The sequence below is a fragment of the Pseudorasbora parva genome, chromosome 6 (genome assembly GCF_024679245.1).
Source record: "Pseudorasbora parva isolate DD20220531a chromosome 6, ASM2467924v1, whole genome shotgun sequence".
NCBI classification, from domain to species: Eukaryota; Metazoa; Chordata; class Actinopteri; order Cypriniformes; family Gobionidae; genus Pseudorasbora; species Pseudorasbora parva.
Genome location: NC_090177.1, coordinates 16943965 through 16963529, shown reverse-complemented (window position 1 = coordinate 16963529; position 19565 = coordinate 16943965). Strand labels below are relative to the sequence as shown.

At 36.6% G+C, this 19565-nt stretch overlaps 1 protein-coding gene across 2 annotated transcripts in view; it reads right to left on the bottom strand.

The window, feature by feature from the left end:
* Positions 1 to 2114: 2114 nt before the first annotated feature.
* Positions 2115 to 19565, bottom strand: part of hbs1l (HBS1-like translational GTPase) — a 41319-nt gene continuing 23868 nt past the window's right edge. For both annotated transcript variants that reach the window (XM_067445843.1, XM_067445845.1), the window contains 13 exons: positions 16751 to 16977; positions 16393 to 16558; positions 16184 to 16301; positions 14293 to 14439; positions 14075 to 14149; positions 10317 to 10434; positions 7571 to 7639; positions 7137 to 7241; positions 4213 to 4303; positions 3930 to 4038; positions 3752 to 3852; positions 3113 to 3257; positions 2115 to 2970 (listed from right to left, as the gene is read on the bottom strand). In XM_067445843.1, the coding sequence (XP_067301944.1) occupies positions 2959 to 2970; positions 3113 to 3257; positions 3752 to 3852; positions 3930 to 4038; positions 4213 to 4303; positions 7137 to 7241; positions 7571 to 7639; positions 10317 to 10434; positions 14075 to 14149; positions 14293 to 14439; positions 16184 to 16301; positions 16393 to 16558; positions 16751 to 16977 (1483 nt within the window). In that variant the 3' untranslated portion in view covers positions 2115 to 2958. The remainder of the gene's footprint in view (positions 2971 to 3112; positions 3258 to 3751; positions 3853 to 3929; positions 4039 to 4212; positions 4304 to 7136; positions 7242 to 7570; positions 7640 to 10316; positions 10435 to 14074; positions 14150 to 14292; positions 14440 to 16183; positions 16302 to 16392; positions 16559 to 16750; positions 16978 to 19565) is intronic.

Sequence of the window (19565 nt, the reverse complement as noted above, 5' to 3'; positions counted from 1 at the left end):
AAGGGTTACACACTGAGTGTTTGTGTGCCTAAAATAACCTAGGATGCGGAGGATGAAGCAGATAGTCAGGGCACAGCTTGGTGAAATACACAATAACACAAATGATCAGAATAATCCCACCAAGTCCACAAATGCTGAAAAAATTAGCTGCATGTGAATGTTTATTTTTTACACAAGGTAAAAATACTTCGCCTGTGGTTCTTTAAAATATATTTCTAGCTATTTTTCCTCAATTGAAAGTCTGCCATCTCCTTACTTTACTGAACATGCAGTGCTAACGGTAAGTCCAATCACATTTCATTTCCTGTTCACTTTATTTACCTGCAGGTTTTCAATGCAACAAAAGCAGCATTTTTTTTAAAATAAAGATAACCGCTCAATAAAGTTAATCTTCCGAGAGACCAATAAAAGATTCTCTTGTGGGTTATTTGTCCATTTGAAGTGTGAGCATGCATTTACTAATCTTACTTGCACAAAAATAGATTCAGTATTGCTCAAAATGAATAAATACACAGAAATGCAAACTCAGAATAAACAAATATACAGTTATTAAAGGAACTTTATGTAAAAAATATATTTCAATGAATCATAAAATGATATGATCACTAGATATTAAGAAATCATGTTAATTTGAAATACGTACAGTAGTCCGTCCAGGATATTGTCATTTAAAAGTTGTTGCAGCCCTCAACTAATGTTGACATGTGTTTTGGCCTGAAGCTCCACCCTCCACCTATCGACCAATCACAAAGTCAGTAGTGTTTAGGCATACGGGTTGCCAGATCTGCTCTAGTTACCACAGGGGGAGGGGAAGAGGGGAAACACCGCCCCAAAAAGGGATTACAGTACCAGTTTTGGCCACAATCTTACATACACGTAAATTTCCCTACTGAACATGACAGTAAATTAAAATAATGAAAGGATGATAATTAAGAGAGAGAGAGGGAGAGGGAGAGGGAGAGGGAGGGGGGATGGGGGAGAGAGATTTTATAGCAAAATGATTTGATCATTTTATATTATTTTTTTTTCTTGAATAAAGCAGCATTGGACTAAATCATAGCCTTTTTATGGAGAAGAGCAAAAAGACTCAAGAGTGAGAGACTTTGCTCACTCCAAATTAAAAGACAAACCCCAGAGAAAAGTGGGAGGATGTTGAATATGCGATTCCTTAAGAAAACAACATCTATGGGAAGGGAAGTAACTAGCAGAAAAAAGACTTAATCAGAGGATCAAAGAAAACAATGAGTTGAAATTAGAGAAAGTGTCAATATGCTATTTTTAAGTAATTCATAATTACTATTTGATTTGACTATTTGATAGTTAAAAAAAACACATATATATATATATATATATATATATATATATATATATAGTGGTTCAATCAGGGTAACAATATATATATATATATATATATATATATATATATATATATATATATATATATATATATATATATATATATATATATATTGTTACCCTGATTGAACCACTCAGCAAGCTATAAAACCAGGTAACGGTCCCTAATTTCTTCCTTTTTATGGTAATGTCTTATTAACTACAATTATGTGTGGTGGATAAGGTCAAAGAAGCATATTTATAATTAAATTCAGTATATTTGCATTTCAGGGTAATCCTCTACAACCAAGAAGCAGAGACAATTTGATTAAAAACCAAGCTTTTCTAAATCAATGTGTCACCATCTTCAAGCCTTCATCTATTCTGAACAAGCTGCATTTATGAAGCCTTTTGATTTTGAGGCTGTGAAGTGGAAAATTACAGCACCACATTCAACTATGAGCTCATATAATTAGCATTTTTAGAAGTAAGCACTTTCAGGAATAAGTGGAAAATTACTTGATTTGCATAAATCATAGATTAAACTGCAATACTAAAGAGAGTTAATAAAACATGAATGCATTGGGATTCGTGTCATTCAGCATCAGGCCAAAAGGGGCTAAAAGCTCAAATAAGAATTAATAAAAATTGTAGGGCTGAAAAATAAACAACTTGCATGCAGAAAAAAATGTACATTCCTGCCCAGAGAAAATACTTTGTGTGCATTTTAGGCAGGGTCATTAAGCCAATAAGCACTTCCAATAAGCGCAAAATAAATGTGAGAATTAATAATTACTGTGTATTTATTTACTGGCCCAGTAATAAACAGACTTTTTCCACGTTTTCCACAGTGATCAATATTTTTTTATTTTTCTGATGAAGATTTCCCTGGATCGAACAACTTCAGCTTTTATACACCTGTTAGTCTACAGACACCCATTCACAACATATCCCTTTGTCCACTGGTTCTCAATCCTCCCGTTTTCTCGTCACAGACCCATTAATGATCAGCAGCTCAGATCAGAGTAGCAGCAATGGATGGGCAGGTTTCACTCACACTGTCCCGCTCATGTGAGAAACTGATGAAGGAGAGGAGAGCAGCCAGCTGTGTTGTTTATTGTCTTATATTCACCCTTTTACAAATGTACACATCCTTAATTAATCAGAATAACTAACCTTAAAAACCTTTGATTTGAACCGAGACTAAATGTCATTAGTCAAAAATAATGCCATTTACAATAATTAAAATAAAATATCACATAAAAGAAAATGAGTTCAGCTTGTTATGTAAATCAAAGAATGAAAGCAAATGACGGGTACACTTTCTGTGGCTGATCCTGTGTGTATTATTAGGAGGGCTTGAGTTGGAACTTGGGATGAATTATTAGTTCAGTTGTATTTTGCAAGCTGAAGAGCAGAACTAAGGCATTCTTCTCTTTTACACACACTTTCATGCTCACTCTAGGGCCTTTAGACAGGTGAAACGTGAAATGAACTGTAGCTAGAGTCACTGTCAGGTTGCCTGGTGGCCATCTGTGTGTATTCAATGTGTGTATGCGTTCGCTCTGCGGGGAAATTGCACTTCTCCAGAGTTATTCTGGTGGATCCAGTTCCAAATGATCCTTACTCTTTGATCTAGAACAGTATAAACATCAGCATTAACAAGCATCACATTCTCATGAAGCAAAATCAAAAAATGCTGATGAATACAATACGTATGCTTTTTGCAACAGGAATGTGTTTAGTAAGAAAAGGGTGGATATGTACTGCGGTTTACCTCTGTGACAACTCCAGCAGCAATGGTCGATCCCACATATCTCAGCATGAACCGCCCCAGTTCTTTATAGTCCTTATAGAGCTCCAGAGCCACAGGCCTCTGCGTTTGAATCTCCACCACTGCGTTCTGTCCTTTACTCAAACACCTGCAAAACATTTATACAACATGAATCCTTAGCGAATTCCCTCTTAAAACTGTCTCACATGACTGCCTTCCAAAACACCAGGAATCTAGATGCAAGATTAACATGACAGTGTTTACTGCGTTTAATCTGCGCGCTCTGAGATGCAAGCCATTTATAATGTAGGAAAAAAAGAGCCACTCTGGCTTCACCGATTGCAGCAACTTCATTTTTTTTTTTATACAGGTATTTTGTGGTAATTTCCCGGGAGGTGGTGATTTAGTTCTCTTGAACACATAGGATGGAAACAGTGCTTTATTCACAATATTTTATGTGATATTTCAATTTTGCAGTTAAATTAGATAAACATAGCTACTGATGCGGAAGTGTTAATAAGATTTCAGAGCTACTGCAGAAGGAAAGATTTTCATTAAATAATGTTAAATAACAAAAAAGCAGTCATTTGGATTCTTTTAATTCGTGTAACACATATGCTTCCATATCATCCATCCACTTACTTTGGTTTCTTCTTGAGAACTTCTCCACTGCTCTTGTGTAAGATACTGACTAACTTCCTAATAGTGGCTGGTTCGCTTACGGTTTGATAATGCAACAGCACCTGACAATCAAACACAAAACAGTGTTGGCAAATGCACTTGCACATCCCACATAAAAACATGATGTTCATTTTCTCACAGGGAAGCCTTGCGTGATGGGAAGTTCTATATTGAAGAGGAGAATTCTTGCTCTGAATCTTGTGCAGGCTCTGATGGGCTCTTTGGGATCACAGAATATACATCCAATGCTGGAGAGAAAAACATTATACATGATCATACAGAATCAAAAGCACCAAGTGAAAGTTCTCCAATCAAGTATTATTTAATCAATATTACATGATCAAAAAAATATATAACCAGAATATTACAGTATATTCTAAGGAAGGGATGCTTTCAACACCAGTGTTTCATTCCACACTCACTTTATTTTGATGATGTCCATTCCTGTTACAGTTAGACTGACATGATCACCGGCAGCTGCCCAGTCTAATGGTTCATCATGGAGAGTGATCCCTAGAGAGAAACGAGTGCATTTTAAGAATACATCAATTAAAAAAATTATAAACAATTGTGGTTTAGCAAGACAAAACAACTAAAAAATTTGGGGACGATTTTTGAAAGGAGCCTTTTATGCTCAACCAGGCTGCATTTATTTGATTAAAAATTACTGTAAAAATAGTAATATTATAAAATAATATTACAATTTAAAATAGCTATTTTCTATTTTAATATTTTAAAAAGAGACTTTTTCCATTTTAAGAAATTGATTTTGTTGATGGCAAACCTGAACTTTCAGCCTCTCTCATGTGACAATTAAGACTTGTGATCCTTCAGAAATCATTCTAATATGCTGATTAGGTGCTCAAGAAACATTATCATTATTGTCAATAAGTCATTATATTAACACAAATATAGTTGGCCATAAAGCTTATCAAGACTGTGTCATCACACTAGTCTCACTGGGACAGATATACAATTCAGTTAGAAAAGAGAGGTAGTTTGAACGTTGTAAAACACAAACTGCATGCATTTTGCAGAAGAAGAAATTTTTGGTTGTGCTTCGGATCTGCGTGACTGTGCGGATGAACATGGTTATCCTACTGCTCATAAAACATTTACTACAAGCCTTACGAGATATAACCAGTTTTGATGGAAAGATCTTAAGTAGTTATACCCATCTATATACCTTCCTTGAAAATAAATTCCAGCAAGCATTACAACCATAATGAATGAATTCACAATAAATAATTATTTACAATGAACTCACGCAGAAATCTAACATCATTTCATATTATTGCATACTGCATATGTATATATTGCATTTTACATTATTATTGTTTATTACCATGTATTGTTACTAGGACTGTCAAGTGATTACAATCTTTTATCTAATTGATTACACAATGTGGCGATTAATGGTGATTAATATGGCAAATTAGTAACAGAAATTTGGTGACTACAAAAAAGATAACTTATTGTGTTAAATTAGAAAAGCACCAAAAAGATATTACAAAAAGTAGCTTTAGAAAGAAAATATTATATCCGATTCAATCTAGAATTTATTCCACATACACTTTTAGGCTACAAGAGCCATGCGAGTGAGTAAATGACAGAATGACAAAAATGACATTAATGTGTTTACATTTACAAAAAGAAGAGAAATAATATTCGAAATAAGAAAGTAAAACTGCCCGTAGGTGGCGGTAAAGGTCTAAATGAGTAAGTCACTGAGTCATTTGTTCCTTTGATTTGTTCAAATGGCTGACTCATTCAGGAATTAAGTAATGGCCCTCTTTAAGAATGGGCTTTTGAATCATCGGTTCACCCGTTTGATGTGAATTCAATCAGAAACACAGCTGTGTTTTCTGAGAGGCAAAATAATTCTGCTGTGGCTTTATATGTAATATTTTATAAAAATAAAATAAAAATCAATATTACATTTGCACTTGTGATATTGTGCTCATTGCTTGTGTAATATTGCTAAACTTTATAATATGATAAATATGAGACGCAATCTTATTTGGCTTTTTCGCACAAATATACAGAATTTTAGTATATAACTGCATTCTAAAGTTGTTGCACTGCATCATTAACCTGGCTCTGCGCTCCTACGTACTTCCGCTCAATTTAATCTTCCTTCAGTACTATATCTGGGACAGTGGTGTATTCTTAGGTTTTCTCCGAACAAATTTTTACCGGTCCAATCAGCGAACAGATGGAGTGGCTGAGACAATGACGTTGATGTCATGCGCTAGTTTGAGTTGTAGGTCAGTAATGGCGGCGGAGAAAGATGTGAATGAAACCATTCATTCCGTTGTGGCACGGTGCCGAATATCCAGAAGTTAAAGCCGGAGAAATAACAATCTTTGCTGGGGTTTGTTGGTGGCCATGATGTTGTGGCCCTCATTCCCAACAGGGTGAATTCGGGAAAAGTTTGATTTTTCAGCTTGCTCCGTTAGTGGTGAAGGAGTTGAAGCCCTATTCGGACGATAATTGTTTCTTGTGGGGTCGGAGTATTGCCATCATTTACAGGGGCTAGTCAGTGATTTTATTGCCGTCCCTCTCCCACCACCCGCATAAAAATCCCCGGCAGAGTTACCTACTGCTTTTGACAAACACCAGGGTCGTGTGGTGATGTAATTGCTGTCCGAATCCACATCTCTGAGTTTTCAAGAATATATCACTTTAAAGTGCACTGTTTATAATCATTTTTGACCACTGCAGAGCACCATACGGTTGCTTTGCTGTTATTTGGATGCATTTCTAAACTGGCAAGTATTTACAAGAGCAATATATTTAATCACCGCTCAAACAAATTAAAATAAAAGCACGTAAACATTTGAACTGTTCCGTTATTTATAGCAGCATATATCATCATACCAAGCATTTGACATTTTATTTATAGCATACAATCATATTACGGACCACGTGAGCAGCCTGTGCTGCCTGTGCCGCCACGGTGGACGGGAATGAATCACAATTCGAATGCACAACCTTTAGGTTATGACTGAGGTGGCCTACACATTTATTTTGACAGATTTCCATGTGTGAAACAGGCAAAGGGCGTATGACACGTCACGACCAAACGTTAGCGATTGGTTATAGCAGATCCAATAGTTTTAAACTTCAACAGAGTACCCGCCTTCGCGGAAGTAAACGCTTGTCAATGAAAAGTGACCAGACTCTATGTACAAATGAAATGTACGAGAGTCATGTTAAGACCAGGCTACTGCATCATGTGTCAGATTACCTGCTTTATGAAAACACCAGAAGAGGATGCTGTTGCATTTTCACCATGTTGAGCATTGCATGTCTCTTTAAGTTTATAAAGCTTCTGTCTGTTTACCTTTAACAGTGCAGGTCTCATTAGGGGGCATGGCCAGCATTTTATCTCCTGTTTGAATAAAGCCAGCCTCGACCTTCCCCGTCACACAGAATCCAGAGCCCTGATCTGAAAACAGTGAAAATCAGAGGTTCTCAAACTTTTTTGGTCACACCCCCCCATTAAACATTTTTTTTTTAAACTAGCGTGCTACTGACTAATAATTACAAGAAAAGAAAAGATTTTTCTATATTTCTATAATTACAAAAACAAGCTGACCTCTCACGCCCCACACTTCAAGAACCACTTAAGGTGAACATAAAAAATATATATATTATAACCGTCTCTAAGAGAATAAGGGTTTGTTTGATTTTAAACAAAGAAGTATATGCATAGAATCCAAAATTTGTGCATTTAGATTTTGTACATTTTGCTTTTAGGTCAGTTCCCATGCTGACCTTTGAAGACGTCTGAGACGCAAAGCCTGAACGGCTTCTCCACTGACCTCTGGGGAGGTTTAAACGCATCTGCAGAGAGACAGAAGGTGAGAGATGAGGAAAGATGGAGTAGCCTGAAGGTTTTCTGTATGTCTCATCAAGCTGATGAGTCAGAGTAAAACTGCTGAGGATTCTCACAGCTCAGCCACCAATCAGATCAGCATTATGACACAAGAACTTCTGTGAAAGCACTCTACATGACATGCACACTTATACACTCAGCCACAGATTAGAGATTTTTAACTTCCACATTTTTTTATGTTTGTTAATTAATTTACATGATTATTGAGGGGGGAAACACTGCAGAAATGATTGGGTCATTTTAGATGCAGTTGCAGTTTCTATAGACCATTTGATCATTATTTTCTCACTCTCACATTGCACAAAACATTTTCCCCAGCAAAAAAAGAAAAAGGATGATCAAAATGTAAAAGTACTCGATTCAACATTTTCCTGGTTTAAAAATAATAATAAAACAACTATTACATTATACTGTATTTTTATTATATTTTTCCTTACATTCTAATATATTATACACTGATGAGCCAAAACATTATGACCAGTCCCAGGTGAATTAATCTAATAATAATAATAATAAAAATAATAATAATAATAATGTGTTCGATTTATATAGCGCTTTTCAAGGCACTCAAAGCGCTTTACATTGAAGGAGGGAATCTCCTCAACCACCACCAATGTGCAGCATCCACCTGGATGATGCGACGGCAGCCATTTTGCGCCAGAACACTCACCACACCAGCTGATTGGTGGAGAGGAGACCGAGTGATGAAGCCAATCAGGAGAGGGGGATGATTAGGAGGCCATGAAGGACAGAGGCCAATGGGCAAATTTGGCCAGGATGCCGGGGTTACACCCCTACTCTTTTTCCGAAGGACATCCTGAGATTTTTAACGACCACAGAGAGTCAGGACCTCGGTTTAACGTCTCATCCGAAAGACGGTGCTCTTCTTCAGTATAGTGTCCCCATCGCTATACTGGGGTGTTAGGACCCACACAGACCACAGGGTGAGCACCCCCTGCTGGCCTCACTAACACCTCTACCAGCAGCTACCTGGTTTTCCCAGTTGGTCTCCCATCCAGGTACTGACCAGGCTCAGCCCTGCTTAGCTTCAGTGGGAAACCATTATATAATTATCTCCTAACAAGACCACAACAAACAGTTTAACATTTAAATCAGTGACAATCATCTATGCACGAGGGCAACGAAGGTCGCAGTTCGGTCTGGCCTTGCTCCATAGAGGAGAAATTATCCCCAAACAGAAACTGTTCGGACCAATGAAATCATCAGGGCGGGCTTTAGACGATGATGGACAGATGATCAACAGTAACGTAATCATGCATGTCATCAAAGGGGCTAGGATTATATTTGTTCGAATCCTAAACGGAGAGCTTGTTTGTATATGCATTCACCTTCACAATTTCTCTCAGAAATTATGATCATGTTGGGTAAGTACTCTGTGTATCATTAAATTATTTTATTTTTTTACAACACCAGCAAAGATCGGGTATTCCAGCCTGATTCCAGCGCGCGTGCAGACAAGGTTGCCAAGTTTTTACAACAAAACCCGCCAACTACTAGCCCTAAACACTAGCTTCTCGGGGGGTTCTCTGGGGGAAAATGGCGTTTGGGGGGTAAAATGTGTGTTATTTTGGCAAGATTGCCTGCTAAAATTCACACTCATGGGTCTATATATCACATAATAGTCGCTTCAACCCGCTGACATAGAAAACAACCCGCGGGGAAAAAAACGCGGACTTGGCAACACAGTGCAGTTGAACTCTGTTGACATTTGACAATGCGTCGCTTCGTTGCTCTGATTGGTTGTATGTCTATCCAATTGATGTCTTTCCTGGTTCAGTTGAAACACGCCCCATAATCACAGCCCAATGGAGCAGTTTCAGACTCATATTCTGACTAGAATCGAGTATGACCACGTCAGGCTAGAAGGAATGTGCCACAACACACATAGTGCATCACACTCTGCTATGGGGCTGCGTAGCTGCAGACTGGTCAGAGTGCTTATGATGAACCCTGTCCATCACAATAAGTGCCTACAATGGGCACAAAAGTGTCAGAACTGGAACTTGGTGTAATGGAAGAAGGTCACCTGGTCTGATGAGTCTCTTTTTACATCATGTGAACATCCGTGTACATGTGTGCTATTTACCGGTCTCTTGGCAATGTTCTGCTGGGAAATCTTAGGTCCGGCCTTTCATGTGTAAGTAAAGTTGACATGTGCCCCCACCTAAATATTGTTGCAGATTAGGTACACCCCTTCAGGGCAATAGTGTTCCCTGGTAGAAGTAGTCTCTTTTAGTAGAATAATTCACCCTGATATACTGCACACATTGTTCAGAATCAAGATGTTGGCCTGGCTTCCAAATTCCCCAGATCTCAATCCAATTGAGCATCTGTGTGCTGGACCAACAAGTTCAATCCGTAACGGATCCACCTCGCAACCTACAGGACCTGAAGGATCAGCTTCTAACGTCTTGGTGCCACACACCTTCAGGAGTCTCGTACAAAACCATGACCGCAGAGGACCAACAGCATCATAATGTTTTGGCTCGTCGGTGTATACTTATTATTTGGAAATTATTCCTTTGCTTGAAAAAACTCTGAAGTACATACTCAAAACATGCAAATAGAAATTTACCACTTTGTCCACATAAAACACACACACACCTATCTGTTCCAGTAGGCATGGTCCAGTGTACCAGGCTGTAAGGTCTGCTACTTTGCTCCTAGTGGTCAGATTCTCTCCTGATAGGCCACTGGTAGGGATGTAATACACATCAGAATCCTGCAAAGACAAACACATTAGTAACACATGGTCTAATTGAAGCAGCGGGTCCTAATCATTAGAGAGCCAGAGACTGGTTAGATTCTCAGTACCAGCAAGAAATGGCTGAGGTGGCCTTAAGCAAGGCACCTAACCCCAAACTCTCCCTGGGCGGCACAGCAAAAATGGCTCTGAATGTGTGCGTCCATGGTATGCAGTGTGTGTGTGGGTGTTTGTGTGTGTTCACTACTCCTAATGTGTGTGCATTAACTTGGATGGGTTAAATGCACAGGGCAAATTCTGAGTACGGGTTACCATACTTGGCCTTGATGTCACTTTTACTTGTGCTGTTGAGTGATCAAACAAACGTAATGGTTAAAATGAGCCATGAATTTTTGCTCTAAATTTCCAAACCATTTATAACCCATGTTTTACAGGCCACAGAATGGAAACACTGGATGTTTCCAATTAAACCTTGTGATTAGTACATCAGTAATGAACTCTAGATCCACAAAATGTACCAAAGATAAGCTGTAAGATAAAATATAACAGATGTATTCATTGTAACTGTATTCATTGTTGTGATAGCAAAGCTGTCAATGGCAGATCCTGGCATAGACTATATAGGCAGCTACCTAGGGGTGGTAACAGGGTGAGGGGCGGCATGGGGCACCGGCCACACCTTTCAGACACAACTTAATGACGTTAAGTGCTTATTATAACTGGTAGGGCTGTGAATTTTTGGGTAGGCAGCAGGCAGCGAATCGATTCGATTCACGTTTTCGATTCAATTAAAGAATGATTTTTGAAAATTCACAACGATTCAATTCGAGATGATTCACATTGAAATTCGATACGATTCGATTAATTCGATTCGATTATGCACTCTCATATGCATTCATAGGATTATTAAAATGCTTCCCCTAATGTGTCTTAATCAGTGTGTGTATTACACAGCGGCCCTCAGATGTCAGAGAGTGGGCAACAAACCCGATAACACTTTACAATAAGGTTTATTAGTTAACATTAAATAATAATAAACTGCACTTATAAATAATTACTTTTTCTTTGCTATTTTACCATTTAATGTACTATTCAAATTTTGATAACATTAGTTATTGCCCATATGAACTAACATGAACAAACCATGAACAGCTAGATTTTTATTAAATAATGTTAACAAAGATGAACTAATACTGAACAGAGGTGTTGTTCATGGTTACACTTTACAATAAGGTTTCATTAGTTACCATTAGTTAATGTATTAACTAACATGAACTTACCATAAGCAGTTCATTTGTTACTGTAATTGTTAATCTTTGTTAATGTTAGTTAATAAAATACAGCTGTTCGTGGTTTGTTCACATTAGTTCACAGTGCATTAACTATGTTAACAATATTTTAATAATGCATTAGTAAATGTTAACATTAACATTAACAAAAATTAATAAATGCTTCATAAGTACAGTTCATTATTAATTTCTAACTAACGTTAACTAATTAACCTTTCTGTAAAGTGTTGCCAAAAAAAAAAAAACTTTTGTCTATTGTTAATGTTAGTTCATATTATTAATTTATTGTTTGATTATTATTACACACTTTACTTTAATAGCCTATATAAAATGGCATTTGTAGAAATTTACATAAGCCAAAATTTAATAAGGCTTTAAAAGTATTGTTAGTTAATGCAGACTATTGTGTGTGATAGTGTTAATGGCTACACAACCTCATTAAAGTGTTCCAGGCATTACACATGCAATGCTTCCATGGAGAGAAAATATCAGGCACTTTTCCAGCTAATCCTAAACTAACTGTTCTTCACGGAATAGATAGAAAAGCCTTCATTTTCTTTTTATACAGAACATTTGAATTATGTTGATGATTCTGAAGTAAACGCGCCGATGTTACTAGAATAGGACACAACTAAAGGCACATCTGATTGATATATAAACCGCACGCTCTTATTTCAGTGTTGTTGTTGTTGTAGTTACTTTAGCAGTTACCTTCGTATATTCAGTTAAACGACATTAAGTTAAATGTCATGTATCATATTCATCAGAACTGTGCTTATGCATTTTTATACACTTACTGCTCCGCAAATGCAGTAAATGTGCATTCTTGAATAAGCGGGGTTGTATTTAAAATTCTTAGGTATGACCCTTTTCCCTAAAACGTCAGTATTTTATTTTATTTTATATAAATGAGCTATGGACGGAGCGCAAGTGCAATCCAGTGAAAGCGGTAAAGAGAGCATGCATGTCTGTGAAGGAGATCAGCTGTGAGGGCGCGGATGACGCAGCACAACATCTCTATTAATTCACGCATGTAGTATATATATAATCAAATGTTTATTTGAAAGCACTGAATCATTACTGAATCACGATTCATCCAATCCTTAGCATTTAAAATCGACGAAATTAACGATTCAAAAAACATGATCGATGCATATGGATCGAGAAAAGAGTGAATCGTTACACCTCTAATAATTGGCCATTTTTACATTTTAAATATATTATTTTACATTTTATTTAGTATTAATATTTGCATTTTGTGTGTATAGTTCCTCAATAAAAGTGCACGAAAACAGCCACAGCCACTACCGAGTGCTGTATGTCATAAAATTCTTTTAGGTTAGGAAACTTATGTCAGCAAAAAATAGCAAATTGCACTCATAACATTTTAGAAACTAGACATTCTTGAAATAAGTTGAGCAAAGCTGAAACTAGTAAAAAAAATGAGCCCTGCAGTGAGTTTCTCTTCCGTAGCCCATATTTCATTATTACAATAAAAGGATATTCTCTTCTCTTATAAACATAAACAATATTTATACAAATTAAAATGTCTGTCATTTTTCACTCAACCTCAGTTATAAAATGTGTTTATTAAAAATGGATTTGAATGAGGATGAAATGAGGATGAATAAAAAAATAATAAAAAAAGACTTGATATCATTTTTATATCAGCTCAATCCAAACTGAGATATTTTGTATTTTAAAACATCAATAAAATATGAATTAAACATTTTAATACAAGTTATTTATCTTTTATATGACTTGCGCAATAGTTATTCGATAGTGTTGTATGAGAAACAAACCAAAATATGTTCCCATCCACATTAGTGCGTAAATCTCATTTTTATAATATCAATAATTAAATATTATATTATTATATATTTGTGCTTGTCAACTAATATATAATGGCATGTCCAAGTACAATACAAATAGGTTTAATGTCAAATCTGCTTCACACACAAAGCATAAAAAAACAACACACTGGACTTACACAAAAATATTTTAACTCGAGTTCCACAAAACATTTAAAAATAATGTTTTGTTTTCTTTTATATGCATTTGCAGCACACAAAAATGCACAAAATGACTAACAAAAATCTAAAAAGTGCAGAAAAGACTAACAAGCATAAGCATGTAAGCTGATATTGTGTTAGATTCAATTAGAACACACAAAACATTTTTTAGGTTTGAATTGTAGTTTCTGGATGCGTCATTGATCAGATAAACATTCACTTCATCCTGAAGCACCAACAGAAAACTCATGCGCTTAAATGAGAGTGACATAAAACCATTTGGGGGAAAGTTACTAAAGTACAAAAAGCACGGTGGAAAAATATATAAACATCCCCCATGTGTACGGACTGCATTACCTTAAAGCCAGCCTGCTTCAGAAAGTGACCGAGCTTAGAAATGATTTCCTGGAATCTCTCCTGCTGCCAGTTAACCTGCAAACACACATACACACACCATGATGTGATGAGCACAAGTGGTGGGAGAGGGATTGAAGTTGAGTTCTCAGGCATAAATAAAATCATATTTGATACTGCCGTGGTTACTGTATGCTGTTGTGGTCCAAATGGTTACCCACCTGGTCCATCTTGTTGACAGCAACAGCAAGCTGCGTAACTCCGAGGGATCGAACCAGCAGGCCGTGCTCGCGGGTCTGCCCCCCTGCCTCAAACCCGGCCTCAAACTCCCCACGGCTGGCATCTACGACTAACACAGCCACATCTGCCTGCAAGACACACACATATAGTCCACCTCAAATACTCTGCATCTGTTTTAATAGTAGTGTAATATCATTGCTGTGTTCATCTTGTGCTCCTCTTTTCTACACTGAAAACACTATAAATGTAAAACACTTTTCTACACTGTAAATGGATAAGATAATAAACATTTAAAATATCAAATCATTATCTCTTGTCCACATAATTACTTTTTAAGACCAATGATTGGACCCACTCACTTTTATCGTCTCTAATTCAGCACGTCTGTTTACCTACCCTTAACCTAGAAACACTTATTTAACACGTTAGTCACTTTATTTCCCCTTTTCTAATATTTTTAAAAATTTTATTGAAAATAAATGCCTTTCCCATCTTATATGTAATGGGAAAAAGGAGTAGAGCGAGTGTGGCAAAAGTCGGATTCGAACCTCTGATCGATTTGCGTCAAAACTTGATTACCTGCGTATTACCCCTACTCTATAGCTACGGTTAATATTTTATAATTTCTGCAATTTTGTCTGGCCTAATCAATCGCTTAATAAACAGCACTTTTTCTATCTGGACACGGAGCATAATCATTATCTGTGAAACTGTTGACTTCTGTGGCAGTTAAATTGATATAATTTGGTGGGGGGTCACAAAACATTAAAAGATCCCCTAATCGATATTGCTTTGTCATGTCAACTTCCGAAATCATACAGAAATAGTCTAGACCCAATACACACCCACCCGCAATACACACACACACACACCCACTTGCCCCCAAAATCCCTTTCTCAGCAGACTGACAGGAGGAAGTGAGTAAATTCGGCCTGCACAATCTGACTAATTTCATTCATTGCATTTGTAAGTATCAGCCAAATCCAAACATGTACTCATATACAGAGTATAGATTGTGGTGGCACACAAATCCAAAGTACAAGTTTCATTGAGACTTTACTGTGCACAAGAAATTATGCACAGACTTCGGTTGTCCTCTTGTCAACTCGCGTGCAGGCAAAAAACGAATAAGCAAAAGAAGAACACCCAGAAAGAGGACTTCATCTGAAAGGATGTTTTCAAACAGAAATAAGAATTTAGTCAATTACTCACTGTATTAACCTGTATGACTTACTGAGAAAGGCCCATGTTTTTAATGCAATTACAATGAACAGGAGCTTTCAAGTTTAAAAAAAAAAAACATGAAAGCATCATTAAAGTTGTACATATGACTTGTGCATATAACTTCTAAAGTTATTCAATAGCTTTGTGTAAGAAACAGATCAAAATTGCATCCTTATACAATGGTAATTCTCCCCTTTAGTGAGATGTTAACCACTGTGGCCAGACCACTGAGTCTGGGAACTGAATCAGTCTGATTGTGAATTATTCATTCAGACCTTTTTATTACCCATATAAACTGCTTCATTAAAGATAGAACTTAACAGATTGATTAATCAATGAATCAGAAAATGCTACCCAGCTTCTCTGATGAACAGAAGATTTTCAGTCAACCGGAACAGGAATTTTTATCATCTGATTTGCTCGCAAAGCTATCATATGGCTTCATAAAACTTGGAATATGGTGTATGGGACTTTTTTTGAAAATGTTGTGTCCTTTTTGTTGTCTGAAATCTTCCTTTGCCGCTTCAACATCTCTCTTTGAGTGTTAAAGGGAAAGATTGAGACGACATGTTGGTCAAGGTGAGAAATCGATGACCATTTTAATATTTAAGTGCATTTATCTGAGCCTAAAAAAGCACATGAAATTACCTGTGCCGCCCCTGTGATCATGTTCGGAATGAAGTCTTTGTGTCCTGGTGCGTCCATCAGAGTAACAACCTTCGAGTTCGTCTCAAACTTTGTCATGCCCACATCCATGGTCACTCCTCTGTGAGAGAGCAGACGATGAACAAATGAAACTTGGTTTGGATCACATTTTTCAAAAATGGAAATTACACCTCAATGTCTATTAAACCAACCTGTCTCTTTCCTCTCCTGTCTCGTCCAGTACCCACGCATAAGCGAATGAGGCCTTGCCAGCTTTCTTGGCCTCCTGCTCATATTTATGCATGGTTCTCTTATTAACGTTCCCCAGCAGATATAACAGATGACCCATGAGAGTGCTCTTACCAGCATCTACATGACCTAAACACACAAACAAAGTTCAAGTCCCATATTCATTACATTACATTACAATGGTTTCATACATGTGGCAAAAGTGTTTGAGGGCCACCTCATAGTCTCAATCAAGAAATTCTTTTTAATCAAAAGAACCAAATGAATTTAAATGTGACCAAAAAATTAACTGGATGGATAGTGGTAGAGAGGATATCGTGCCTATGACCACCAGATTGAGTAACAGTTTTCCGCCTTGTCTTTTCTCTAGTTCGGCACGGATGTTGAGCTGCTGTTTGCTCTTTCCAGCTGGTCGAGATGGGGTCGGGGCATTAGAGTCTTCACTCATAGCCCCGAGTTTGGATGGGGTATCTGTTGTTAGTGCAGCGGTGACCTCTGGACTTGGCCCTCTGCGAACCGATGAGGCAACAACACCATTTTCTTCCGCACTATAAAGAGACACAAAAGAAATATGTCACCTCAGGATGGTTTGTTGAGAATTATTTTTTATTTTAAAGTCAATTAAACCTCATTCTGTTCATTTGATGCACACAAAAATAAGGCTGAGATAGACGTAATTAATTCAGTATTTTCCACAGTGTCTAATTTTCACAAACCCATGTTTTTTAATTTTTGTCTACTGGAAATCTGTAGAAAAGTAACACAGCTGTTGAAAAGTTAGGGGTCAGGGGGTTGGATTTTTTCTTAAAGAAGCTTTGTTTAAGAAAGACAGAGATGGACAGTAACTAAGTACATTTACTTGAGTACTATACTTAAGTACACTTTTTGAGTACCTGTACTTTACTTGAGTATTATTTTTCCTGGAAACTTATGACTTTAAGGAAGTTTGAAAGACAAATATCATACTTTTTACTACACTACATTTCTATTAAGTTCCTAAGAGTAAAAAGATGTTTCTGTAGCAGCTTTGAAAGTCAGTGGATGATTTTTTCTTTTCTTTAAAAGGTGTTTGGGTTTTTGCAGAAAGCCTATCAGGAATCACTCTTGTAGGGTCACGTAAAGTTCAATGATTTTCCCAGCCTTTTTTAACACTGATTTATAGTTTATAGTAAAATGGAAGAAGACTGGTGTCAAAATGCTCATTTTGTCGAGTATTCACATAAACAAAGTTGATGATGTCTTAAGTGAAGGTGAGAATATCAGAGAATAACAGTTGGAGAATATCAGATGTGTATCAGTGTATTGGATCCGTCCATTCTGCCTGACAGCAGCTTTGTAAAGAACTTGGTAACATACACAAGTATTTGAATTCATTTAAGTTAGTCGTATGCTAGTATGTCGGATGGATCATCACTGACGAGCTTAAACCATGACGGCATAATGTGCATTTATACAACAACAATAATAAAATAATGCACTGACCTAAAAAAGGAAATTTACTTTTGATACTTAAGAACTTTTGAAAACACTACTTCTGTACTTTCACTTAAGTAAAAACCTGTTTTTGCAACTTTCACTTGCAACAGAGTAATATTTGACCACAAGTACTTCTACTCAAGTAATGAAGTTGTGTTCTTTATCCACCTCTGGCCTTTTTTTTGATCAAAAATGAAGTAAAAACAGGAACATTATGAAATATTACAATTTAACAATTATTTCAATTTGAAAATATTTGAATATGAATCGTTACTCCAGTTTTTAGTGTCACATGGTCCTTCGATCAGAAATCATTCTAATACACTGATTTGGTGCTCAAAAAAACAGTTCTTATTATCGAAGTTGAAAACAGTTGTTGTGCTTAATATTTTTGTGGAATTATTTTCAGGGTTATTTGATGAATAGAAAGTTAAAAAAGAACAGCATTTGTCTGAAACAAATATGTTGTAGCATTAGAAACTTCTTTATAATGCCTGCATTAATTAATACATGTATTAATTTATATTTCAAATAAAAAAAAATCTTTCTGACCCCAAACTTTTCAACAGAAGTGTATGTTTTTGTATTTTGTGGACTGTACAATCTATACACAACTTTTTAAACTTAAAATATACATTTATTTTGAAAAAAGAAAGACTGTGTGGAAACTTTAGTACGGGTCCTCTAATAGTTACTTTAACTTAACCTATTAAATGAATGTACATTGTCTGCTCCACCTGCAGAAACCCCTACTACACCCTTCTTCTTGAGCTTGACGGGTGTGGTCTGTGGCTGAAGTGATAGGCTGTGGGTTCATGTTTGTGTGTGTGAGATTAATCTCCAGGCACCAGCCATCTATGTGGTTTTCTGCCATCTTAGAATGCAATGCAGGTAGACAGACTTGGACTGGTTCAGAGAATAAATTCTGTACTATTAAGGACTGTAACTGTAAGAGTGATAACAGAGGATAGCTTACTACAGCAGTTCCGAAATGTTCTGTATATTTCAAAAGCATGTTAACAAAAGTATCCTTCATTAAATATATGTATTTCCAAAAGCAATCCATGCAATGTATATATTTAGGTAACATGGTTCACCCTAAAAATGTCATTAATTACTAATACATTAATTACTAATTAAATACATTAACTACCCACATGTCATTCCATAACCGTAGGACATTTCTGATGAAATCAGAGGAAAGACATGCACGTTCTTAAGCTGATTATGCCTAATAAGCAGACAAAGAACATGGTCATGTAAACACGGTAACCTGTTTTTTTTTTTTAAAAATCGGAGTAAGGTCATAAACGGCATAAGCATAAACGGCATTACCTCGATATCGCGCTGCATGTAAACGCATTAACCTGCTTTCTGTCGGCTTATCAAAGTGCGCATGTGTGATAGGCGACACAAACGAAAACTTAGAGCAGATTTAAATGCATCCAGACAGAGCGAGCTAGCGTTTTGCATTAAATAAGGAAATATCACAAACACACTCTTTTAAGACCCAGAAAATTGTAAACATGTTTTCTTCTCATGCAGCAGAACTAGAAGAGGTTCAGTCAAAACGCTGCGTCTGTAACTGCATGAGAGATAATATGAGCCGTAAATCTCCCACTGATATGGTGCACGCTTTAACATCACAACTGACATAGTC